The 20495-nt window shown below is 37.1% G+C and overlaps 1 protein-coding gene and 1 pseudogene across 1 annotated transcript; one reads left to right on the top strand and one right to left on the bottom strand.

Annotated features, from left to right (window-relative positions):
- Positions 1-8758: 8758 nt before the first annotated feature.
- On the bottom strand, positions 8759-9276 carry LOC137734561 (isocitrate dehydrogenase [NAD] regulatory subunit 1, mitochondrial-like). Its single transcript, XM_068473804.1, has 2 exons — positions 9005-9276; positions 8759-8861 (listed from the first exon to the last, which is right to left on the bottom strand). The coding sequence occupies exons 1-2, from the start codon at positions 9274-9276 to the stop codon at positions 8759-8761; spliced, it is 375 nt and encodes a 124-aa protein (XP_068329905.1).
- A 4542-nt stretch (positions 9277-13818) lies between these two features.
- LOC137733653 (cyclic nucleotide-gated ion channel 1-like) lies at positions 13819-20371 on the top strand (annotated as a pseudogene).
- The last annotated feature ends 124 nt before the right edge of the window (positions 20372-20495 follow it).

Raw genomic sequence — 20495 nt, 5'->3', positions numbered from 1 at the left:
GCTGGACTAACTTAGTGAAGCATTTGGTGCAGGACTAAGAAACTGGATAATAACAAATTCTAATATTATATTATTTAATATATAAATTATTAATATTTTATTATGATCTTATCTTTTTCTCCATCTTTTCCTACCATTTTTGTCCCACTCTCTCCCTCTTCTCTCAGTTCTTCGTCCCACCCTTTCCCTCTCTTTTTTCCTCCCAGACCTCTCAATTCCTGTCTCTCTCATTCCCGGTCAAACTTCTTATCGATTCCAGTCTCTATTTCTCTGTCCTCCCTCCCTCTCTAGCTATGCATTGTTCGAATGGAACCTCACGGCTCCATTTTTCCCGACGAGTTGCAGGTTTCCCGACGTGTTTTCTAGCCAACCCTCGTTGAATTGGATAAAGTTAGCACCGCCAAAAAATTCTTCACCATCCCTGGACCGAGATCTTAGCTTTGCATGCTCGAATCTGTCATGGATTCGAAGAAGCCCAAACAGGCCGAGACTTCCAGGCCATTTTATATGAAAGTTGGTTGTGAAATGGATCTGAAAGAGAGTTGGAAAGTTAATGATTGATCTAGGTAACCGGAGATGATGAGGAGTCTGTCGGGAGTGTTCGTTGAGCATGACGAGGACAAGAAAGAAAGGATATTCTTAGCTAGTCCCATGGTTATTGGAGGGGTCTCACTTAGACCTCTTAGTGAAGGGTTTTGTCCATGCGAGTCCCCTTTAGTCTTAGTAATGCTAGTCCCAGCATGGAACAAACACGGTATTGGACTAACAGCTAGTCCAGTCCAGTCCAGTCCAACTTAGTGAGGGCAAACAAACGCCCCCTTAATGTATTAGATATGTTTTTGATGAAATTGGGTTCCAACATAAAACCAACTAGCAAAATATGGGGAGTAGCACAAGATCACATAAGCACATAACAAACCTTGTCCCTCACCGATGTGAAACAACTCTCAACACGCCCCTGCACGTGTGGCGCATAGCAAACCTCGTCACCCAGTTGTTGTCCACGTGTAGGCTTGAAAATCCGCCACACGTGCGGGGGCGTGTTGAGAGTTGTCCCACATTGGTGAGGGACCAAGTTTGTTATGTGCTTATATGGTTTTGGGTTACTTCCTATATTGTCAATTAATTTTATAGTGGAACCTCAATTTCATCAGTTTTAAGAATCAACAGACATTAGCACGAGTTGTTTAAGTAATCAAGTCACTGCAAGTTTTTTATTGATGGTTTTTTAACTTAGACTCCCAATTTCAGACGATGAAATAGTCTATAGAGCCCAACCTCATCTTATGTGCGACTCCAAAGGATTTCAAATTTTCTGTTTTGAATCTTTGATTGGCCGAATTTACAATTGATAGTGAAGCGATAGTGAGGTTTGACTTGATCTTTAATTAAATAATATGGTAGTTCACTATTGTTACTACCAATAATAAGTAAAAACTATTCAAATGCTCACATGTGGGAAAAGCCAAGCAATTTTCTCTGCTAGGAACAAAAACATTAAAATAACATTAGAAAAGTGTAATGCTACACAGACTACATTGATCACATATTTGTATCACATCTTTAATAGAGAAAGCATCTACCAACACATGTATTTCTCATCTCTAGTAGAAAGATAATACAAATTTTCTACTTTATAGGCAACCAATTTTCTACGTAAAGTCAAGTCGTCAACGTATACTTGTCTACCAAGTCAAGTCGTCAATGATAAAATTAATCAAAGCATAAAAAATAATTGAAATTCCGAGATCCCCTTTGGTTTAATATTGTTGTGCCTGAGAGTGTGAGGAATGGCTGAGTACACTGGTTGTCCGAGAGGTTCTATTATTTAAGCTTTCTTTTTCTCTTAAAAAAAGAAAAGAAAAAAAAGGCCCTTGGTTCGCGTTGGATAATGATCAACGGAGTTGGGTCCTCTTCCGCGGGCAGGTTAGCGACAAGAGGAGGGAAAAGGACAGGAGGGCAACCATGGCAGTGAATTCTAAGTGATGCAGACAGTTGTGGGCAGTTGTGAAGGGGTCACAAAATTAAAATCAAATCAAATTGGTATCACAAAATGTGGCGGCCTTTTACCAAAATTGTGGTGATGAGTGTTGTCTTTGCATCAATGCGTGAGTTTGAATCTAATCAACTTTCTAATCTAACATCTAATCTAATAAATTTATAATTTGACAAAAAAATTAATATCGCTAAATTAGGTGGCATAATTGAGAGCCATCGGATGAATTTCAGTGGCTAGGATTAAAAGCCTTGTCTAATGTTGTAGGGGAAAAAACCATGCAGAGGATCCAATTCAGAAAATAATTAGTCCTGTGAGTTCCACATGTGCATGTGTCATTTTATTGGGTCGAAAAGGGGAATATATAAAAAAAGGGCAAAACCCAGCAGAGAACTACAAAGGAGGATTCCCAGCAGAGAACTACAAAGGAGGATAAAAAGCACCAGCAACAGGAAGGCTACAAACAAAGCGAAAGAAAAAGACCAAACATTGATCAAAGACGCCCTTTATTTTGAGCCATTCACAGCATTTTAAGGTTACTTCAAAGTTCATGACCATAAAAAAAAATACCCGCTAATAAGAAGATAGGACCCACAAAGTGGCTAATGATGAGGGGAGGTGGAGAGCTGGAGAGCTGGGAGTTAATCATTAACTAAAAAGTGTACCATGTTTGAATCTAACTCGGGTTCGCGTGATGGACGAGCTGGATCAAAAGAAGTTTTTTTTTTTTGTTTAAACAAAAAAAGAAGAGTTTGCCAATTTTTGTTTTATCACCAAATACTAGGTTCAACCATGTTACCACCGTCTACTTTCTCACTAGTGTTACTACCTTCATTATTGTTCTTCTTAGCAGAGTCTTGAACTTGAACAACTTTAACTGCTACATAGACAGCTTGTCGGGCCTAATAGATGGTGCTAACTCTTCTCAAAGAAACCGTACTTGACACTCACGCATCATACACATTTTGTGTGTGTTTGACCTCAACTGATTCCCCTCTTTGCAATTATAGAGACAAAAGAACCATAAAAGCTGTCATTTACCGTAATTATGTTTATGCATTCTAGTACGAGTTTGATCTCAATCAATTCTCATTACCTTAACAACTAACTATTTAAGTATGTAGCAATTTCGACGAATTTGTCGTGTTTCTTCATTTTCAATATTTTCAGTTTTATTATCCATTTATTTGTTCGTTTATTATGTGTGCTATGATATTCATCTAAACTTTAAATGAAAAAAAAAAATCCCGAACTGCTCAAATGCACTGTATTTTTTTATCATTTGCAAAATTACCTCCTGTAGTTTGCCAAAAAATCAAAAAAAAAAAAAAAAAAAATTAACTCCTGTGACCGGAAAGGGTGATGAAATTTGACAAAGTTTGATGCTTTTTAGGATTGGCATGTCACTATCTTTGATCTAAGTTTCCTTTTTTATTTTTTTATTCAGGATCACCCATCTGGATGTGGAATAAAAAAAAAATGATTATAACAGACTATGTATTGCAAGTAACGAAAAGTAATTATGACTATTTACCTTAATTAGCGTTCGATCCCCCAATCCTCGTCCCCTAATATTGAAAACCAAGTACTATCTCAGCAATTAAAAAGATGGTCTCCAGGATCCCATTATCGGCGGCGAATGAGGCGGTGGACATATTAGCACCTCTGCATGCTCCGAGGATATGAGGATTGAAAGCCAAGACCGACCACCATCTTTGTTGGCTTTTGAAGTGCTTGGACGGGACGAGGAGCACTGCGTGCTTTCGTGTGCTAATTTGATCGATTGTGATTAAACTATATATGTATATTTTTTTTATATTTAATTCTTTTTCATATAATACTAAGACAATTCTACTAAGTGTGTTGAAGACTTACCATTTACGAGATTCGGATTAAAGATCTCTTACAAGTGAAGAGGTATCACTGCCCCTAATACTGAAGATAAATGCTAAGGAGACTCTTAAAAGTGGGACTCTCTATAAACTCTCTGTCATCTCATGTTTTCACACAATGTTTTATATGGACTATCAGCCACCTTATTTTGCTTACACAATGTTTTATATTGTTGACACATAAATTAACGTTAAACTGTGAGAATAGGACAGTGAGACCATGAAATATCTCTCTTTGAGAAAATCACCTTAACATTTCTTAATCTAAATGGCTGTATATATTCAACATGGGTGCATGAGGTTGATGCACCTCATATTATGTAATTGGCCCCTCCATTTAGAGTTTAGGATTGAAAAAAAGATTTAATAGTTGTGAAAGTTGAATTTAAAGGCTAAAGCCGAAACCGTGTCTCTTGTTTTTTTTTCCCCTTCTCATGTTTCTTTTTTTTTTTTTTTTTTTTTTTTTTTTTTTAAACCTCTTTCATTTATGAGATTTAGATTGGATAAATCAAAAGAGATTCAAAAGATAAAAACAAACATATGAGTACAACCAATAAAGAAAAATTGATATGATTCAACCTGAAACTCATTTGAATGTAACGGATGACAACGGGGCTCGAGAATTGATGTTTATTCAAATCATAGGGGCTAATAATCAACGATATGCTCATATTGGTGACATTTTTATTGATGTAATCAAGGAAGCAGTACAAGAAAAAAGAATGTGCGAAAATCAATTTTCCTAATTTATTTTTTAAATATAGGATTGTGGGACAATGATTTTTTGGTACCACACATTTCACCTCAGGTGGCAGGAAATACTAGAATGCCCATGGCCCATAAAGCTCAGGTGATCGAACTAGTCAAGCTTCCTAGTTAGAATAAGAATAAAGTTATTCCAACGGACTGACTAGTCGGAGCGCGTAGTCAAACAACCATTCTGCTACATGTATTACTTGTCTAGCAAGTAAGGAAACTCTAATTCAAGTTAAATTAGCACATCTTATGGATTAGGCCAGTAATCTTAATCCTATGAGGATTAGATATCTTATCCTAGATTGTTTTCAAGATAGTTCCCGATCTAATTGGGATTACTCTATAGTGATCTCTATAAACACTCTATAAACATCCTAACTAGGGATGGGCAAATACCCATCGTTTATGGGTAACCGCAGTTACCCACCCATTTAAATTTCACGGTTACGGTTATGGGTAACCGTTTAGATAAATAAACGGTTATGGGTATAACCGTTTACTCGCGAAATTTAAATGGGCAGTTATGGGTATTAACCGCGGTTATAAACGGGTAACCGTTTACCCGTTTATTTTATATATGTAAACTTAACATAAAACCATGTTTCCTATTGGACAAAACTTAGATCAATGCTATTGACTATAGTGCATGGTTTTTGTATAATATAGTTTTCCTTAACCACTTTAAATTTTATGGTCCATTATATATGTTATGTTAATACTTTACATTCCGAGTTAAATAACCCAAGAATATTGCCTTTTAACAGATTTTGTAACTCAAGAATACTTATTAAATTTTATATTACATTCATTGATAACAGTTAAAAATGTCATTCGTAAACTATTATTTGAATTATTAGAATGGTATAAGGACTTAAAAAAATTAAAATATGGAAATGTATGATGAATGTATAACGGTGTTTAATTGTCAGAAAAAAAAATTATGACAAATTTTTCTTTTTTAATTTTCAAGTTGTTAAAAAAACACATAGATGGGTGAAAAATGAGTTAATGGTAAAAAAGAAAGGATAAATGGGTAAACCGGTACTAAACGGTTATGGTTAAATGGGTACGCGGTTATGGGTATGGTTAACCGTTTATAAATGGTTATGGGTTTGGGTATAACCGTTTAAGCAATTACCAATGGATAAACGGTTATGCGGGTATGAGAATAAACGGTTATGAATAAATAATCGCGGTTACCCGCCGGCCATAACCGTTGCCGATCCCTAATCCTAACTTGAGTATTTATTAAGGATCTCTCTTGTTCTCTTCGGGACCTCTCTTTGACTCTCTGATCAATACATATTCTCTCTCCGATACAGATATTCCCATAGTCACAGTCGTCTATGTGTAGAAATGGAGAAGCATCTCCTCCATGCCCCGCCATAGGCTATATGTCAAGGAGTGTTCATGATGTAGCATGCATCACACTGCTCCTTTCTTATTAACTATACCAATGATTTGATTCTCCATCCATAGAGACATGTAGGTAGTCCGGTTTGGATTCAATCACACACCTAATTAACCTCATTCACCTCTTTCCAGCGTTTATAGACAATTCCTACAAATTTAGCCTCTGCTCATGAATGTGTGAAGATTTGGTTCCAACAATTTGTGATTTCATTGAGCGTGAACTCATATTTAACCGGTCCACGACCTCTACCATGAGAAACGATAAGATATCCCGACGGAGCTTTGATTGATGTTCTAAGGAACGAAGCGAGGGCTCTCTCTTCCTAAGCAGCGTTCTGCTATGAATTAGAACTAAGTGCAGAACAATATTACAAATTGTGTGAGGGCCAATTTGCTCTGAACTAAAACAACACAACTGCTTCGACGAGCATAGCAGAGTCCCAGCACCCGAAGAAATTCAATGGGGACATATCACCCCTAAAGAAAGCACAAAGTTTAACTCCAGAACTCCGTTGAAAATCTGAGGTTCAAGACGACCTCAGATCCATGGAAGAACGCAAGCACACAAGGCATACAGAGAATGAAGCCGGACTTGGCCTATTCCGAAATAAGTTAGCATGAACGGTTAGGTTCACAAAAGCTTGCAAGCATGGATTATAATCCCTAAACCAAAGGCAAAGGCAGGTTTGGCTCTGTGCGGACCAATACCTCATCACAAATTCAACTCGTAAACCTCTCATCTGAAGTCTACAATTAGCTTTTCATGCGACTCAGTCCGAGTCCATCAACGCTCTGACTGAGGCAGTGCTCGTAAAATACTTGGGTCAATTTAATCGTGCCTTAAACTCATTTTGCGGACTAAAAAGGATCCTCATCGTAATATCAACTTTCCGAATGAATTTCAACATAAGGCCAGTTGGAGATAAAAGCTAAGACGTTGAAGATCATTGTGTCAAATTTACAAAATTTCAAACATCCAATCCTTCCAGTTTTTCTAACAAAGACAGTCGAAACTGCATTCTCGTCATAATTGCATAGCAGTGGGAAAAGATCAGAAGTAAAAGCTACAATGTTATTATTTTTTCAGAATTTTCCAAAAAACAGAATAGTATCAAATCTGGCATGCAAAGCAGCTGAACAGTCGTGGGTACTAATGGCGAGAGTTTGTCAACAACACCAATCCATTAGCATCTGCAGCAACGTCCTCAATTATGGCCAAGGACTCCGGGCAACTCTAGCTCAGTATCTATCTTTGGCCTCAAAACCATACTAGTTGATAATAGCCAGACTAACATTTCTATTAGGGATTGTTGATGTATGTTTATATTGTTGGAGAACAATCAGTCATATATTGTTTGATGCAAAATAAGGATCAACTTAGAAAAGAGATCACTTAGGGTTGGTTTGGTATTGCTATGCTTTGAAAAAAAGCTGATGTGAGAATAAGCGGTTGTGCTATGAGAATAAACGGCTGTGAAATAAAGCAGCAAAGTGTTTGGTAAACTTTTTTGTAAAAGTGCTTCTGGAAAAAAAAAAGTAGTATGATAGTGTTTGGTAAACTTTTATGTAAAACAGCTGTGACTGTGTGAAATGACCAAAAAGGGTATTAATTTTATTTTCTTAACAAATAAAAGTGAATTACTAAATATATTTTATTTTTAGAAGAAAAATATTTATAAACTTTATCTTAAATATTAATTAGTATGACAAACTACTTCAATTGAAATATTTTAAACTAAATAGCTAGTATTCATTAGTAGAATATTGTTAATGTACTTGAAAGTAGTCTAATTAGATGCATTCATCAAACTTGTTGCTATTCTATTTCTTAATGCCTCTATCTCATGTGATCCTTCAACTTGTTGCAAACATCTACTTTAAATTTCAATAGACAACTCATTTTTACCTCAACAACATAGATAGGTCTTTTGGCTAAAATGAAGAGCAAGCATAAAGCATCTGAAGCTGAGGGTTGGGCCCAGATCAATACGTTTTCTCAAATGCAAGATGATCTAATAAACAGAGCCTTTTGCCGGTGTGGGGTCTGGGAAGTGCCACATGAACAGTCTTACCATTTTGTGGAAAGGATACTTCCCATTTGGAACCCAGATTACAAGGGCAAATACCAAGTCCTAGATTCAATACCGAGTCCCAGATTACTATCTTTCTATGCTTACTTCTCGACCTACCACATCAACTCCACATAGACATCAGACTCGAAAAACTCAGTCAATGTTTTGATGTGACTCACAGGTTTTCAACTCTCAAACTCTTTTCCATTTACTCTTTTACTTCTTCATAGGTCATCACAATAGCATAATACCAAAGTGTAGCTCAATGCTGGCCAGTCTTGACTTTTTAGGCAACAATAAGGTTGACAAGCCCAAGCTATGAAATACAAGAGAGAATGACATAATTTGTTGCAAACAAACTCCTAATCACTAGGCAAACACATCTGCCAAACAAAATCCTAGTAACTGATGTCAGACCAAGTCCAAAATTAAACCAAATTATCCACACTTAGTCAAAGAAGAAGCAAAAAATAAAACTTTAATCATGCCACGAACACATCCACACTCCACATATAAAAACCATATGCACAAAACAAAATTCTGAGCTGAAGTGCATTACCATCACATCAAATTGCTCGGGCTACGAAACAATTTGCATACAGCAATTGTCCACAATGATTTCATTGTAATTAATACTTGGGGTACTTTGTAGCAACCTCTCTGCAGGACTCCAAGAACAACCCATCAGCTAGCTTCATAATGTTGGCTTTGTGCACAACAGTCACCTTCTTCCTGTTGTTCAAATAGGCATACTCGAAAGCGTACTTGGCAGTTCGCTTCGAGCAGAACTTGGTGATCACCTAACACATTCACAATCAATTCCCAATTTTCACAAAACTGCAGAGCTAAAGATTGAATTTTGGGTTTTTGATTACCTTGAGGCTGTCAACGACGCTAGGGACGACCTCGTGCTTGAGCCCGGCGTATTCGCCCTCGGTGTTCTCTCGACAATGTCCATGTTCTCGTGGCGGGTGGGGAGGCTGGGTAGGTTGAAGCAGTTTACTAGCGAAGCGTATAGGTCGAGCTCTTTTCTCAGCTGCACGTTGAGCAAGCTCACGCCGCCGCCCACCGGAGTCTTCAGCCCGCCCTTCAAGCACACCTTGTTTTTCCGGATCGACTCGATCACCTCCGGCGGGACTCGCTTCATGTCGTCGTGGACATGAATTTTTTCCAAGAGAATTTTTCCCAGATCGACTCCTTTTTTCCACAAACCATATCACCTTCCCCAATTAATTTTTTCCCCACCCTCCATCCCCAATTATTTTTCCCGACACCCATACCCTCATCCCTTTGCTCTTCCCACCCCTCTTTCCCTCTCAATCTCCCATCCCCAAATTGAAAAATCCAAACAAATAAATAACAAATTTTTACAAGAGAAGCTTACCAAAGGAACCTGGAGGAACCTGGAGAATGAGAGAACTAGAGAAACCTGGAGAACGAGAGAGTGGTTTTCCTGGTTCGGGTATGCGAGAGCGTTGAAGGCAAGAGCTGAAGGAGGGCAATTTTGGATTATTGAAAATTTCATTAAACGCACACTGTTCACCCGTGTTTTTGAAAATAAGCTGTTTTTGGAAGCTGCTATTTGCAGCTTCTGGTCAGCTTCAGGTTTTGGGCTTTTTTTCATCCCTAACTTTGAAATAAAGCTGTTTTTCAAAGTTTACCAAACACCAAAAATCTTCCTAACTTCTTTTCATATCAGCTTTTTTTTTAATCAACACCAAAAATCTTCCTAACTTTTTTTCATATCAGCTTTTTTTTTAATCACTTCAATCTCAGACTGCACCTTAGTCGAGTCTTAAGCTGGGTAGACTTGGAAGAGTGATCTTCGCCTAGAACCCCGCAAAATAAGACTCGGGTCACCCTTGACACCACTGTGGTGCCGGCCGAAGGGTTCTACTAATTTAGAAGAATTTTGGTAGAAGTTAGCCTAAAAAATCGTTAATAATTACCATCTTTGGGTAATAATGCCTCTTTTATAGAGAAAATGTGGAGAACCTCTCGTGTTTGTCCGATATGGGATTCAATGCTCGTTTACTGAAAATGAATGCGTTGGCGACACCTGGCAGGGTGCCAAAATAGGTGTGAAAGAGGATATTCGTCAGATCATTTCGTTCATTGTAAATCGTGCGATCAGTTTTTGTTAGGTACTGTTTGTATTCAATTTTATATAAAAAAAATTATAATGATTTCTGACTGCACGATATATAATAAACGGATGTAATTTGAGAATCCGGTGAGGATCGTCACTCGTGGAAGTTCCATATTGGTAGATCAGGAGCCAATCGTAAGTTGACATGTGGACGAGTCTTTTTCGGGTCAAAGTGTAGATCAGGGTTTAACTTGGTTGCTGGGTGAAACGTCCGGGTGCTGGGTCAACACACGGCCAATCTATTGTGCAGCACTTGGGAGACGTTGCCTTGGTGGAGTCGAACTGGGTCCATGTTCAAGAGTTGGGTAGATAATAGTTGACAGAGGAAGGGCTTGACTTGATCGAACTTTGCCAGCATGTAAGCATGCTGCATGGCAGAGATGGGTTATTTGCAATCACCCAACCTTGCCAAGATGTGAAATATGGAAGGGGTGAGTCTTCTTGACAATCGCTCAACCTTGTCATCACTTGGGTAGGGAGTTGTACGGATTTATATTTTGATACTCAGCCATCCATGACATAAACATATATAATTTTAGAATAATAAGTAATAGATCACGAAGTCTATGTTATACATACTTAGAAAGTTATATTGCTTGAAAAAATGATATAATAAATAGAGGCACAAGGCCTAAGGGAATGAGGCATGTTGTGTATTAACGTCTTTGAATCATGACGAACTAGTTTGCCTATTAAACCTATTTTATGAGATCTCCAATCAGTTAAGTTAGGTTTCCGTTGAGCCGATTCATTCATTGTGTCAAAGTAAGCAACACTTCATATGGCATTCCTTTTTTTTTTTTTTTTCCTTTGAATGAATAGCCATATATGCCACTTAAATATGAATAATCTGCTCATTGTTCAATACAAAACTGAAACAGTACTCTATTTTATTTGGGCAGTAGCTCTTCAGTAAGAGTTTTTACTTTTTATTAACAACTTCATGAATACACATGGGTTTTCTCAACAAAACCTATCAAATCACCCTCAGTGGCCAACCAAATATCAATCTTCTTTTTCCCAAGAAAGAAATATTACATCAGGTCCACGAAGTGGCACACTATGGCCCTTCTAGATTTGCAGAGGATGCAAATTGTTGTGTGGTACACATAGCCTTTGAATGAAATGGTAAGATTTGGAGCAGCTGAAGAAGTATATGCAGGGTTCTTCCATAGAGAGAGGATCTAGAAGTCTTCTCACGTTAATCAGTTCATATCCGCACAAATAGTGCTACCAGCCTATCAAACAATACTTAATTTTTAATGTATTTTCGTTCCATTTTATGTGAAATTGACCAAAATATCTATGGTACGGTGAAAATTATTTTTGACCCCTGTGCTCTGAGACAAGTTGTTTAACAAACTTTTTACTCAAGAACAATCTTTTCACAGTACCACTGTATAATTACTCCTTGTATACAACGACACAGCCGATTCTCAAGGTTTTGGTCGGACTACTTGTTTATTTCTTATTCATGTTCCTCTCCCATTGACTTTGTGGACCATTTACATTAGTATTCGAATAAGAATGCAATATTAGAGCAGTGGCGGATCCAAAATTTTAAACTCGGGGGGTCCCAATTATAAAGATAAAAAAATTTATAGACAAAAATAACATCAAAAATTTAAATATAATACATTTCATTCAAAAATCATATGCAAAACAATATTACAAATTATAAAATCATAATTCCAGCGTCCATTACGAGGTTTCATAAGTTACTAGGGAGCACCTAAGTTATTGATTATCTAATATGAACCACTAAATTTAAAACACCGGTCAATTAAAACTCTCCTCAAACTCCCACTATCTTTCTAACCAAACACACCATTTTTCTCTGTTACTAGTTTCCAAACATTCACCTTCTCTCTCACTAAGAACAAATCTGCCATACCTCCACCAATCACCTCCCTCCCCATTTTCCCGAAGCCATGGTAGCTTCACCCCCAAATTTCACCAACCCATGACAGATCATATCCATCTTACTAACATTATGAAGGAAATTTCACCCATAAGAAAAATTATCAAGATGGTTGAAATAATTTGGGGAAATTTGGGCTTATGTACTGCCCCCGCCAAACGACAGAGAAAGGTTGGAGGACAAGTGGGTGGCACCAACGGATGAGACCATGGCAGAAGCAAGGAGGAGACAGGCAGGAAGGGTTCCTATTTTCTTTCTTCTTCGTGCGCGGTCATCTTCTCTGAGAAGAAGACAGCCACTGCAACTTGCAACCTACAACCTGCACAGACCTCATGCTCGAGTACAAGGGGTCCCCATAAAATTTATAACTAGAATTTAGGATCGCCGACGAGTCCTGGGACCTTCCAAGTCCCTATGTGGATCCGTCCTTGTATTGAAGCTAAAAAAACTAATTAGATCGGTATCATAACATAATTAATGTACCAACCTGGTGTATCCCAAGCTTACAACATATTATGCCTAAAAAATATATAATGAGTATTTAGTATTTGGTAAATTGGTATGTGCCAAAGAAAAAAAAAGTGCTCGTTGATTAATTGGAATTTGATCAACAGTTATAGGGATATAATTGGATATATCAAATGATATATGGGGCAAATGATCCTCTACTATAGTGGTGGAGATAAGTGTTGTCATAGCATCACAGCGTGAGTTCAAATTTCGTCGGTTCTCTAATTTAACATCTAAAATAACACACCTATCGTTGGACCAAAAAAATAATATATGGGTAAGGGTTATAGGGATCATAGATGGGTTGATAACCTAATATGTTTTTGCTACAGTGTAATATATTCTCTTTTAAGAAAGGAGAGCTGATAGATGGATGTGTGTGCGCACGCTATGTGTGCCTCCTTCTAGGAAATTTGAATAATATTACAACTTGAGCTAGAGGTTCATTCGTTTTGTATATCTTTCAATTATTGATTCCTCTCTATTCTTTTAAGAGTTTAGTCAAAAAGAGCAGCTAGATTAAGTTTGTCTCTAAATGGGGAAAAAAAAACAAGTATATCAAGCAACTTGATAGCGTCGTTTGGAACTACAAGTTGAACTTAAATTAAATTAAATGAAGCAGGAAGATTAGGAGAATATTTGGAAAAGACTTGGACTAGTTCTTCGTCAACGAATATGTACAAACCATTCATGGTTAAATAAAGACTTACACAAGTTCTTCGTCAACGACCATGTACAAACCATTAATGGTTAAATAAAGACGTACACAAGTTCTTCGTCAACGACTATATTCTCTTTTAAGAAAGAAGAGCTGATAGATGGGTGTGTGTGCGCGTGTGTATATATATATATATGTGCGCGCACGCGCGCCTCCTTCTAGGAAATTTGAATAATATTACAACTTGAGCTAGAGGTTCATTCGTTTTGTATATCTTTCAATTATTGATTCCTCATTATTCTTTTAAGAGTTTAGTCAAAAAAGCAGCTAGATTAAGTTTATCTCTAAATGGGGAAAAAAAACAAGCATATCAAGCAACTTGATAGCGTCGATTGGAACTACAAGTTGAACTTAAATTAAATTAAATGAAGCAGGAAGATTAGGAGAATATTTGGAAAAGACTTGGACAAGTTCTTCGTCAACGACTATGTACATTGTGCTAATAAAATTGAATCCGACACAATTTTCTCTTCCACATTGCCAATCATTTGTTTCCAAAGAAAACCCCTGTTATCTTTCTAGCTTGTAAGTTCATCAATACATTATACATACCGCTATCAGTATTAGTTCATGCTTTCTTTCCCAAAGAAGTAAATTACTCTACCTGTTCATATATTCTTTCAATTTTTCAGGACAATCGGTCGAACGTAAACAGTGTCCAATGATGCATGTCACGAATAATGAGTTCACCATTCAATTCAGGTTAGTTTCTCTCAAAAAGAAAGGAAGTACGCTCTGAAAAGTATTTCATAATTTAGAAAAATGATTTCCACACACTTTTGTTCTCCTTTTTGCATTTTTTTTTGTTCTTCTGGATCTTCAAAGTTATGGCACAAATTCGTGTTTTCCCCTTTTCTGATTTGCATTTTCTTCTCAGCGAAAGACCTTACAATCCCAACAGACCTAACCTGCAACCTGGAGGAGCTTCACCTGGTAAAAAATTTAAAAGGCCAAAAGTGGATCGACTTCTTGCAAATATTCCACCGTGGAACAAAATATTTGTAATTTCATGTGTGATTGCTGTGTCACTGGACCCTTTGTTCTTTTACATTCCATTCATCGATGAAGACAAGAAGTGCCTTGGAATGGACAAAAAGCTGAAGAATGTAACTCTTATTTTGCGACCGCTCACAGATCTCATTTTCGTAGTGCATATTATTCATCAAATTCGTCAGGCCATTAAATCTGTCAACTCACAAGAAATGGAAAATGCCGGTTGGGAATCGAAAGCTATGGCAGCAGCCAGGAAGTTGTCTTGGCGCTCGATGGTTACTGACATTCTTGCAGTTCTTCCCATCCCACAAGTATGACAATGAGAATTAAAGCTTGATCAATTTTTTAGATGTTGTTATTTGAACTCCAGAAAAATCGTTCTGCACTCAAACCAAGTTCTTTTTCTCTCTTATATTTACATGTTTAAAGTACAGAATGTCTTTTATGGAGCGCTAATAACTTTCTAATGTTTTTTGTGAATTATATGATTAGCTTGAAGTTTAACTAGCTTTGTTTGTTTGTTTGTTTTGCCCAGGTGCTGTTAGTAGGTGTTTTGCTTCAAAATGAGAGGCTCTGGATATTTGGAGAAAAGAAAGGTTCTAAATTTTTTTCTTCTTGCCCAATATCTTCCAAGGATTTATCGAATTCACCTATCCTCTAACAACCTTTCACGAACTGGAATATGGGCCAAAGGTGCATTCAATTTTTTCCTTTACATCCTCGCAAGTCATGTAAGTTTCTTTTTCATTGTCAATTTTACTCCTATTTTAGTCTTCTAAATTTCATTATGTCGTTTAATTCCAAAAATAATTTAGTCCTATTTATCATCCTATTCACCTTACCATTGGACTAACTCGAGCAGTAATTCACTTTAGTCTTAGTTTGGCAAAACTAGCTTTTGTTTGACTTAAACATTTGTACTAATTAAGGATTTACCCTTAATTTTACGATATGAAATTAATTAGCTTCTTGTTTTTTAGGTACTCGGAGCTTTTTGGTACTTTTTTTCTATACAACGAGAGACATCATGTTGGCATCGGGCATGCAAAAACCCTAGTATGGGATGCATGAGTAGTACTTTTTTCTGTGACAATAGTACGCTAGTAAAAAAAACACTTTGCGCGACGTAGGTACTTTCGTCGCGCAAAGTAAAAAATCGTTGCCTAAGGGTTTGCGCGATGCAACCTTCGTCGCGCGTTAATCGTCGCGCAAAGTCTGAGACGCTAGGGTTTGCGCGACGCTCCACGGCGTGCGTCGCGCAAAGTGGGTTTGCGCGACGGCCACGGCATGCGTCGCGCAAAGTGCGTTTGCGCGACCAACGGAGTGCGTCGCGCAAATCCACTTTGCACGACCTACTTTGTGCGTCGCGCAAAGTGAGTTTGCGCGACGCATGCCGTAGCCGCGCAAACCCACTTTGCACGACCAACGAAGGCGTCACGCAAACTCACTTTGCGCGACGTACACATGGGTCACGCAAAGTGGGTTTGCGCGACAGAGCCATGTGTCGTGCAAAGTGATTGGTCGTGCAAAGTGGGGAGTAGTTTTGGTCAAACTTTTTTTTTTTTTTTAATTTTTGATAAATATTGTAATTAAATTCGAAAGAATAATTAATTAACCAAGCAAAAGTATTTAGTTATAAAATATATGAAAATGTACATACAATTTCTTCCTTTGAAATTCAAATTTTTTTTTTACATAAACCCCACTATAATATATTTTTCTAACAAATGTGGTTTGATGTTATACGTATACAAGATGGAATTCATTCTTTGTAAATATTTTAAATTGAAGATCAAATTCACATCCACTTGTGTAAATATTTTAAATTGAAGATCGAATTCATTCATTGTATTCATATAGGGTCAAGGAGTGTAGTTATAAAAAATCATCAAAATCGGAGTTAAAATAACCGTTAAATCGTGATTTTTCGTTTATAACCGTTGAAAAGCTTTGTCCCGTTACTTGATCTCTGAATGTTTTTTTTTTGTGAATTTTTGCTGATGTGATCTCCAAGCATATACAAACAATTTTGACGGTTTGGATCGTTGAAATTAGTTTTGGAGAATTCGTAAAACGATAGATTGACTAACACTTAGAGTTTATTTATACTAACATAAGATTTTGTGGTATCCACTTGTGTAAATATTTTAAATTGAAGATCGAATTCATTCATTGTATTCATATAGGGTCAAAGAGTGTAGTTATAAAAAATCATCAAAATCGGAGTTAAAATAACCGTTAAATCGTGATTTTTCGTTTATAACCGTTGAAAAGCTTTGTCCCGTTACTTGATCTCTGAATGTTTATTTTTTATGATTTTTTGTTGATGTGATCTCAAAGCATATACAAACAAGTTTGACGGTTGGGATCGTTGAAATTAGTTTTGGAGAATTCGTATGCCATCAATCAAGTTCTGTGTGTGTGTGTGTATATATATATATTTATTAAGTAGATTTAAATCTATTTATTTTGTACGTATAAATTATAATTGACTGGTACACGGAATAGTACATACATCACGTGTCACGCGTGTCATTATAAAAATAGTGAGATATGTCATGACAGTAATGTGTGTGATAAAAAGTTAATAACTTAAAAAAAAAAAAAAAAAAATTTCTCACCACTTCTATTAATTTTCATTTTTCCCTCTCTTTTTTGTTTCCTTTTCAACTTTTTCTTATCATTTTCACTTTTCCCTCCAACATCTTTCCCTAATTCCCTCACTTTTTTGTTTCATTTTCAACTTTTCTTAACATTTTCATTTTCCCTCCATTTTTTTTTTCAAAAAGGGCGGCAAGTTGGCAACGGCAAGAAATTCATTATTGAAATTTGAATGGAAACAAATCACATCAAATTTCAATGGATGCAATGCAATGCATCATATTCATGCATATTAAATTATTAATTCATAATTATTATAGTTTTTATAAAATTTAATATATATATATATAATTATTATAGATAGACTTAATATTTTGGGGGTAATTATTATAACGATGGCGCGTGAACGAATGTGTCATGGGTGGTAATTCATATAACAAGACATACTCGAGGCCAAGGCACGGTACGGGACGTGCGAGGCTTGTGTGTTTTGGTGTGTGGATTAACAAGAACGGATGCGGGAATGATGGAACATTCATGCATAGAGAAACGGGAATGATTGAACATTCATGCATAGAGAAACAAAAAATGAGAAATTTGCCGCACCCATCATATTCCGTCTTAATTTTCTGTTTAAAAGTTGTAAAGGTACCCTAAACTCCCGCACTGGTAACACGAATATTGAGCAAGGTCAATAACATCATCACTTAAAATTTTGATGATTTTTCTACTAGTTCTACAGTTTACCCTCCATACAAAATTAGCAAGGTCAATAAGTAAAATCTTGAGTATAACCAAAAGTATATTCTCTCTATCAGATATGCCCTTGTTACGCGGTAGAGAGTCAATGACTGGGTCAACGAAATTTCCTGCCTATTTGCAGTTTCTGCCTCCCAAACTGATTAAGTGGAGTAGGAAAAGTCGTTGACTTTGCGCGACGCACTTGCACATGCGTCGCGCAAACCTGTTTTGCGCGACGCAAGTGTACGTACGTCGCGCAAAACCACTTTGCGCGACGCATGTGCACATGCGTCGCGCAAAGTTGGAAAAAAAGCGGTAAAACATTCTTTGTTTGGCGCCAAGATATTGCGCGACGTACAAAATGTCGCGCAAACGGCATTTGCGCGACGGTACATTTCGTCGCGCAAAGTATGTTTGCGTGACGCATAAGTTCCTGGGTCGCGCAAAAGTATGTTTGCGTGACGTACAAGTTCCTGGGTCGCGCAAAGGCTGTTTGCGCGACGCTTTGTCTTTTAGGTCGCGCAAACATACTTTGCGCGACGAAATTTGGTGCGTCGCGCAAGATTCCGTCGCGCAAACATGTTTTTCTACTAGTAGTACTACCCCAAGAATCATTGCATTATCTCTGAATGAATCTTGTCCCATAAATGTTACTGCAAATACTACACCACCGTTTGATTTTGGAATATTTCTTGATTCCCTTCAATCTGGAAACACGGCGTCGTTGGATTTTCCGAGCAAGTTCTTCTACTCGTTTTGGTGGGGATTGCGAAATTTAAGGTTGGCAATTCATCAACAACGAATTATGTAAACATTTATCTTATTTTGTCACATTTCTTGATCATTCTTTGAATAAATTTTTTGCAGCAACTTTGGCACAAATCTGACAACAAGTACTTATGTGTGGGAAAACTTGTTTGCAATTCTTATTTCTATCATTGGATTACTCCTATTTTTATATCTCCTAGGAAATGTACAGGTTGATATTAAATTTCTGGGTTTATTTATAAGTGCTTTTAAAATGACTGAAAGTGTTTTTAGAAAAAAAAAATTATTTTTGGTGCTTTCTGGAGGAAGCAACAGTTATATGCTTTTTCCACAAAGCACTTCAAGTGTTTTTCCAATATTCACTTGCTTTTTACCAAGATAGGTTCCAAAAATATTTTCACTAAAAGTCTTTCAGTCATTTTAAAAACACTTGCTCTGTTGTTTTTCCTTAAAATTTTCATTTAATGTCCTTCTTAATTAGGGTTTATTTTCAATGTGTAGTGTGACAACATGTGTATCAGTTTTTTATTTTTGGTGTTTAAATAGAATTACCAATAACAAGTATTTGTTGTGTGACGTACATACAGACGTTTATGCAATTGGCAACTACAGAGTCGGAGGAGATAAGACGGAAGATTAAGATGAAAGAGCGACAAATAGAAGAGTGGATGGTGAAAAATGATCTCCCAGAAGATTTGAAAAAAGAGATCAAGAAAAACATAAAACAAAAACTGAAAGAAAACAAAGATGCTGATCTGGAGAATCTGTTCTCCATTCTTCCTTGGTACACCAAGAAACCCCTAAAGCGTTTTCTCTTCATGAGTACCCTAAGGACAGTATGTGCAACCTCAACCCCTCTTATATCTTTACATGATTAATAATCTATGTGATGCGATTAATTAGATATGATTAAGCTAATATGCATGCATGCATATAACATGTATAGTACCAACGCTCAAAGAAATGGATGAAAAAGTGTTGAAAATGATCTGCGACTATCTGAAGCCAGTGTTGTACGACGAGAATAGCTTCGTTATTCGAACAGGAGAATTTCTCGATTGGATGATCTTCGTTACGGAAGGGTTTATTTGGACTTATGTGGGCGGTGATCAGAGTCGATATGGTGGTGGATCATCATCGGGTTCTCAATCCTCGTCAATGCCAACCAACACGTTTAAGAAAGGCTTGTTCTACGGCGAAAAGCTTCTCTACTGGGCATCATCTCCGTCCCATCTTCCTATCTCCGCCCAAACCGTCCAATGCCATACAAAAGTCGAAGCTTTTGTTCTTATGGCCAAGGACTTGACAAGTATAGTCTCCAAATGCTCCAAATGTGCATTGTGGCGGGATTCAAACAACATGAACCACAGCAGCAACAACAACAATATTAACGTTACTCATCATGGACAGCCCTTACTGAGTGGCATCGAGAGCTCTACAAGCTCGACGCCAAGAATCCAGTATCTCAAACCTGCTGTACGCCCCCATTAGTCCTCCTGCACGTCCCATGTCCATGTACCTTATGAACAACTGTTCACGATTGTAGTTGCAGTTTTTTAGCGTTCTCTTTCTCCTGTTTTGGTCAACGTGGCATGTCTTTGAATTCTGTCATGGCATTGTTTAATGGGAGGAACAGAAAGGTCTAATATGGCCCATTGGGCCTGGTTTAAACATATAGATTACAAGAAAGTGGGTTTCGTTGTAAGTCGGCCCATTGGACCTATGAGGAAATAGTTTTTGTTTTGATGGAAGGCACTTAATCTATCATAATCCAAACTAATTTTCCCACACACCGTTACAACTTGGACTAACCCTAAACGTGAATCCAAAAGTCGTTATGTTATTAGCGCACTAAAATAGTATTAGAACGCAAAATTATTATTCAAACCTAAACCCTAAGCCCTGAACACCTACCTGAGAAAATCGGAATTTTGAGTATAAAGTATAAAACCATAATTTAAAGTC

The sequence above is a fragment of the Pyrus communis genome, chromosome 5 (genome assembly GCF_963583255.1).
Source record: "Pyrus communis chromosome 5, drPyrComm1.1, whole genome shotgun sequence".
NCBI lineage: Eukaryota > Viridiplantae > Streptophyta > Magnoliopsida > Rosales > Rosaceae > Pyrus > Pyrus communis.
The sequence above is the reverse complement of the archived record's forward strand: the minus strand, read 5'-3'. Positions and strand labels throughout refer to the sequence as shown.

What these genes read in the sequence shown, in the direction of transcription:
- LOC137734561 (XM_068473804.1), bottom strand. Translation starts at nt 9,276, where the DNA reads ATGAAGCGAGTCCCGCCGGAGGTGATCGAGTCGATCCGGAAAAACAAG. An exon ending in GCGTCGTTGACAGCCTCAAG is followed by an intron (nt 8,862 to 9,004) that starts GTAATCAAAAAC and finishes TTTGAACAACAG; the next exon opens with GAAGAAGGTGACTGTTGTGC.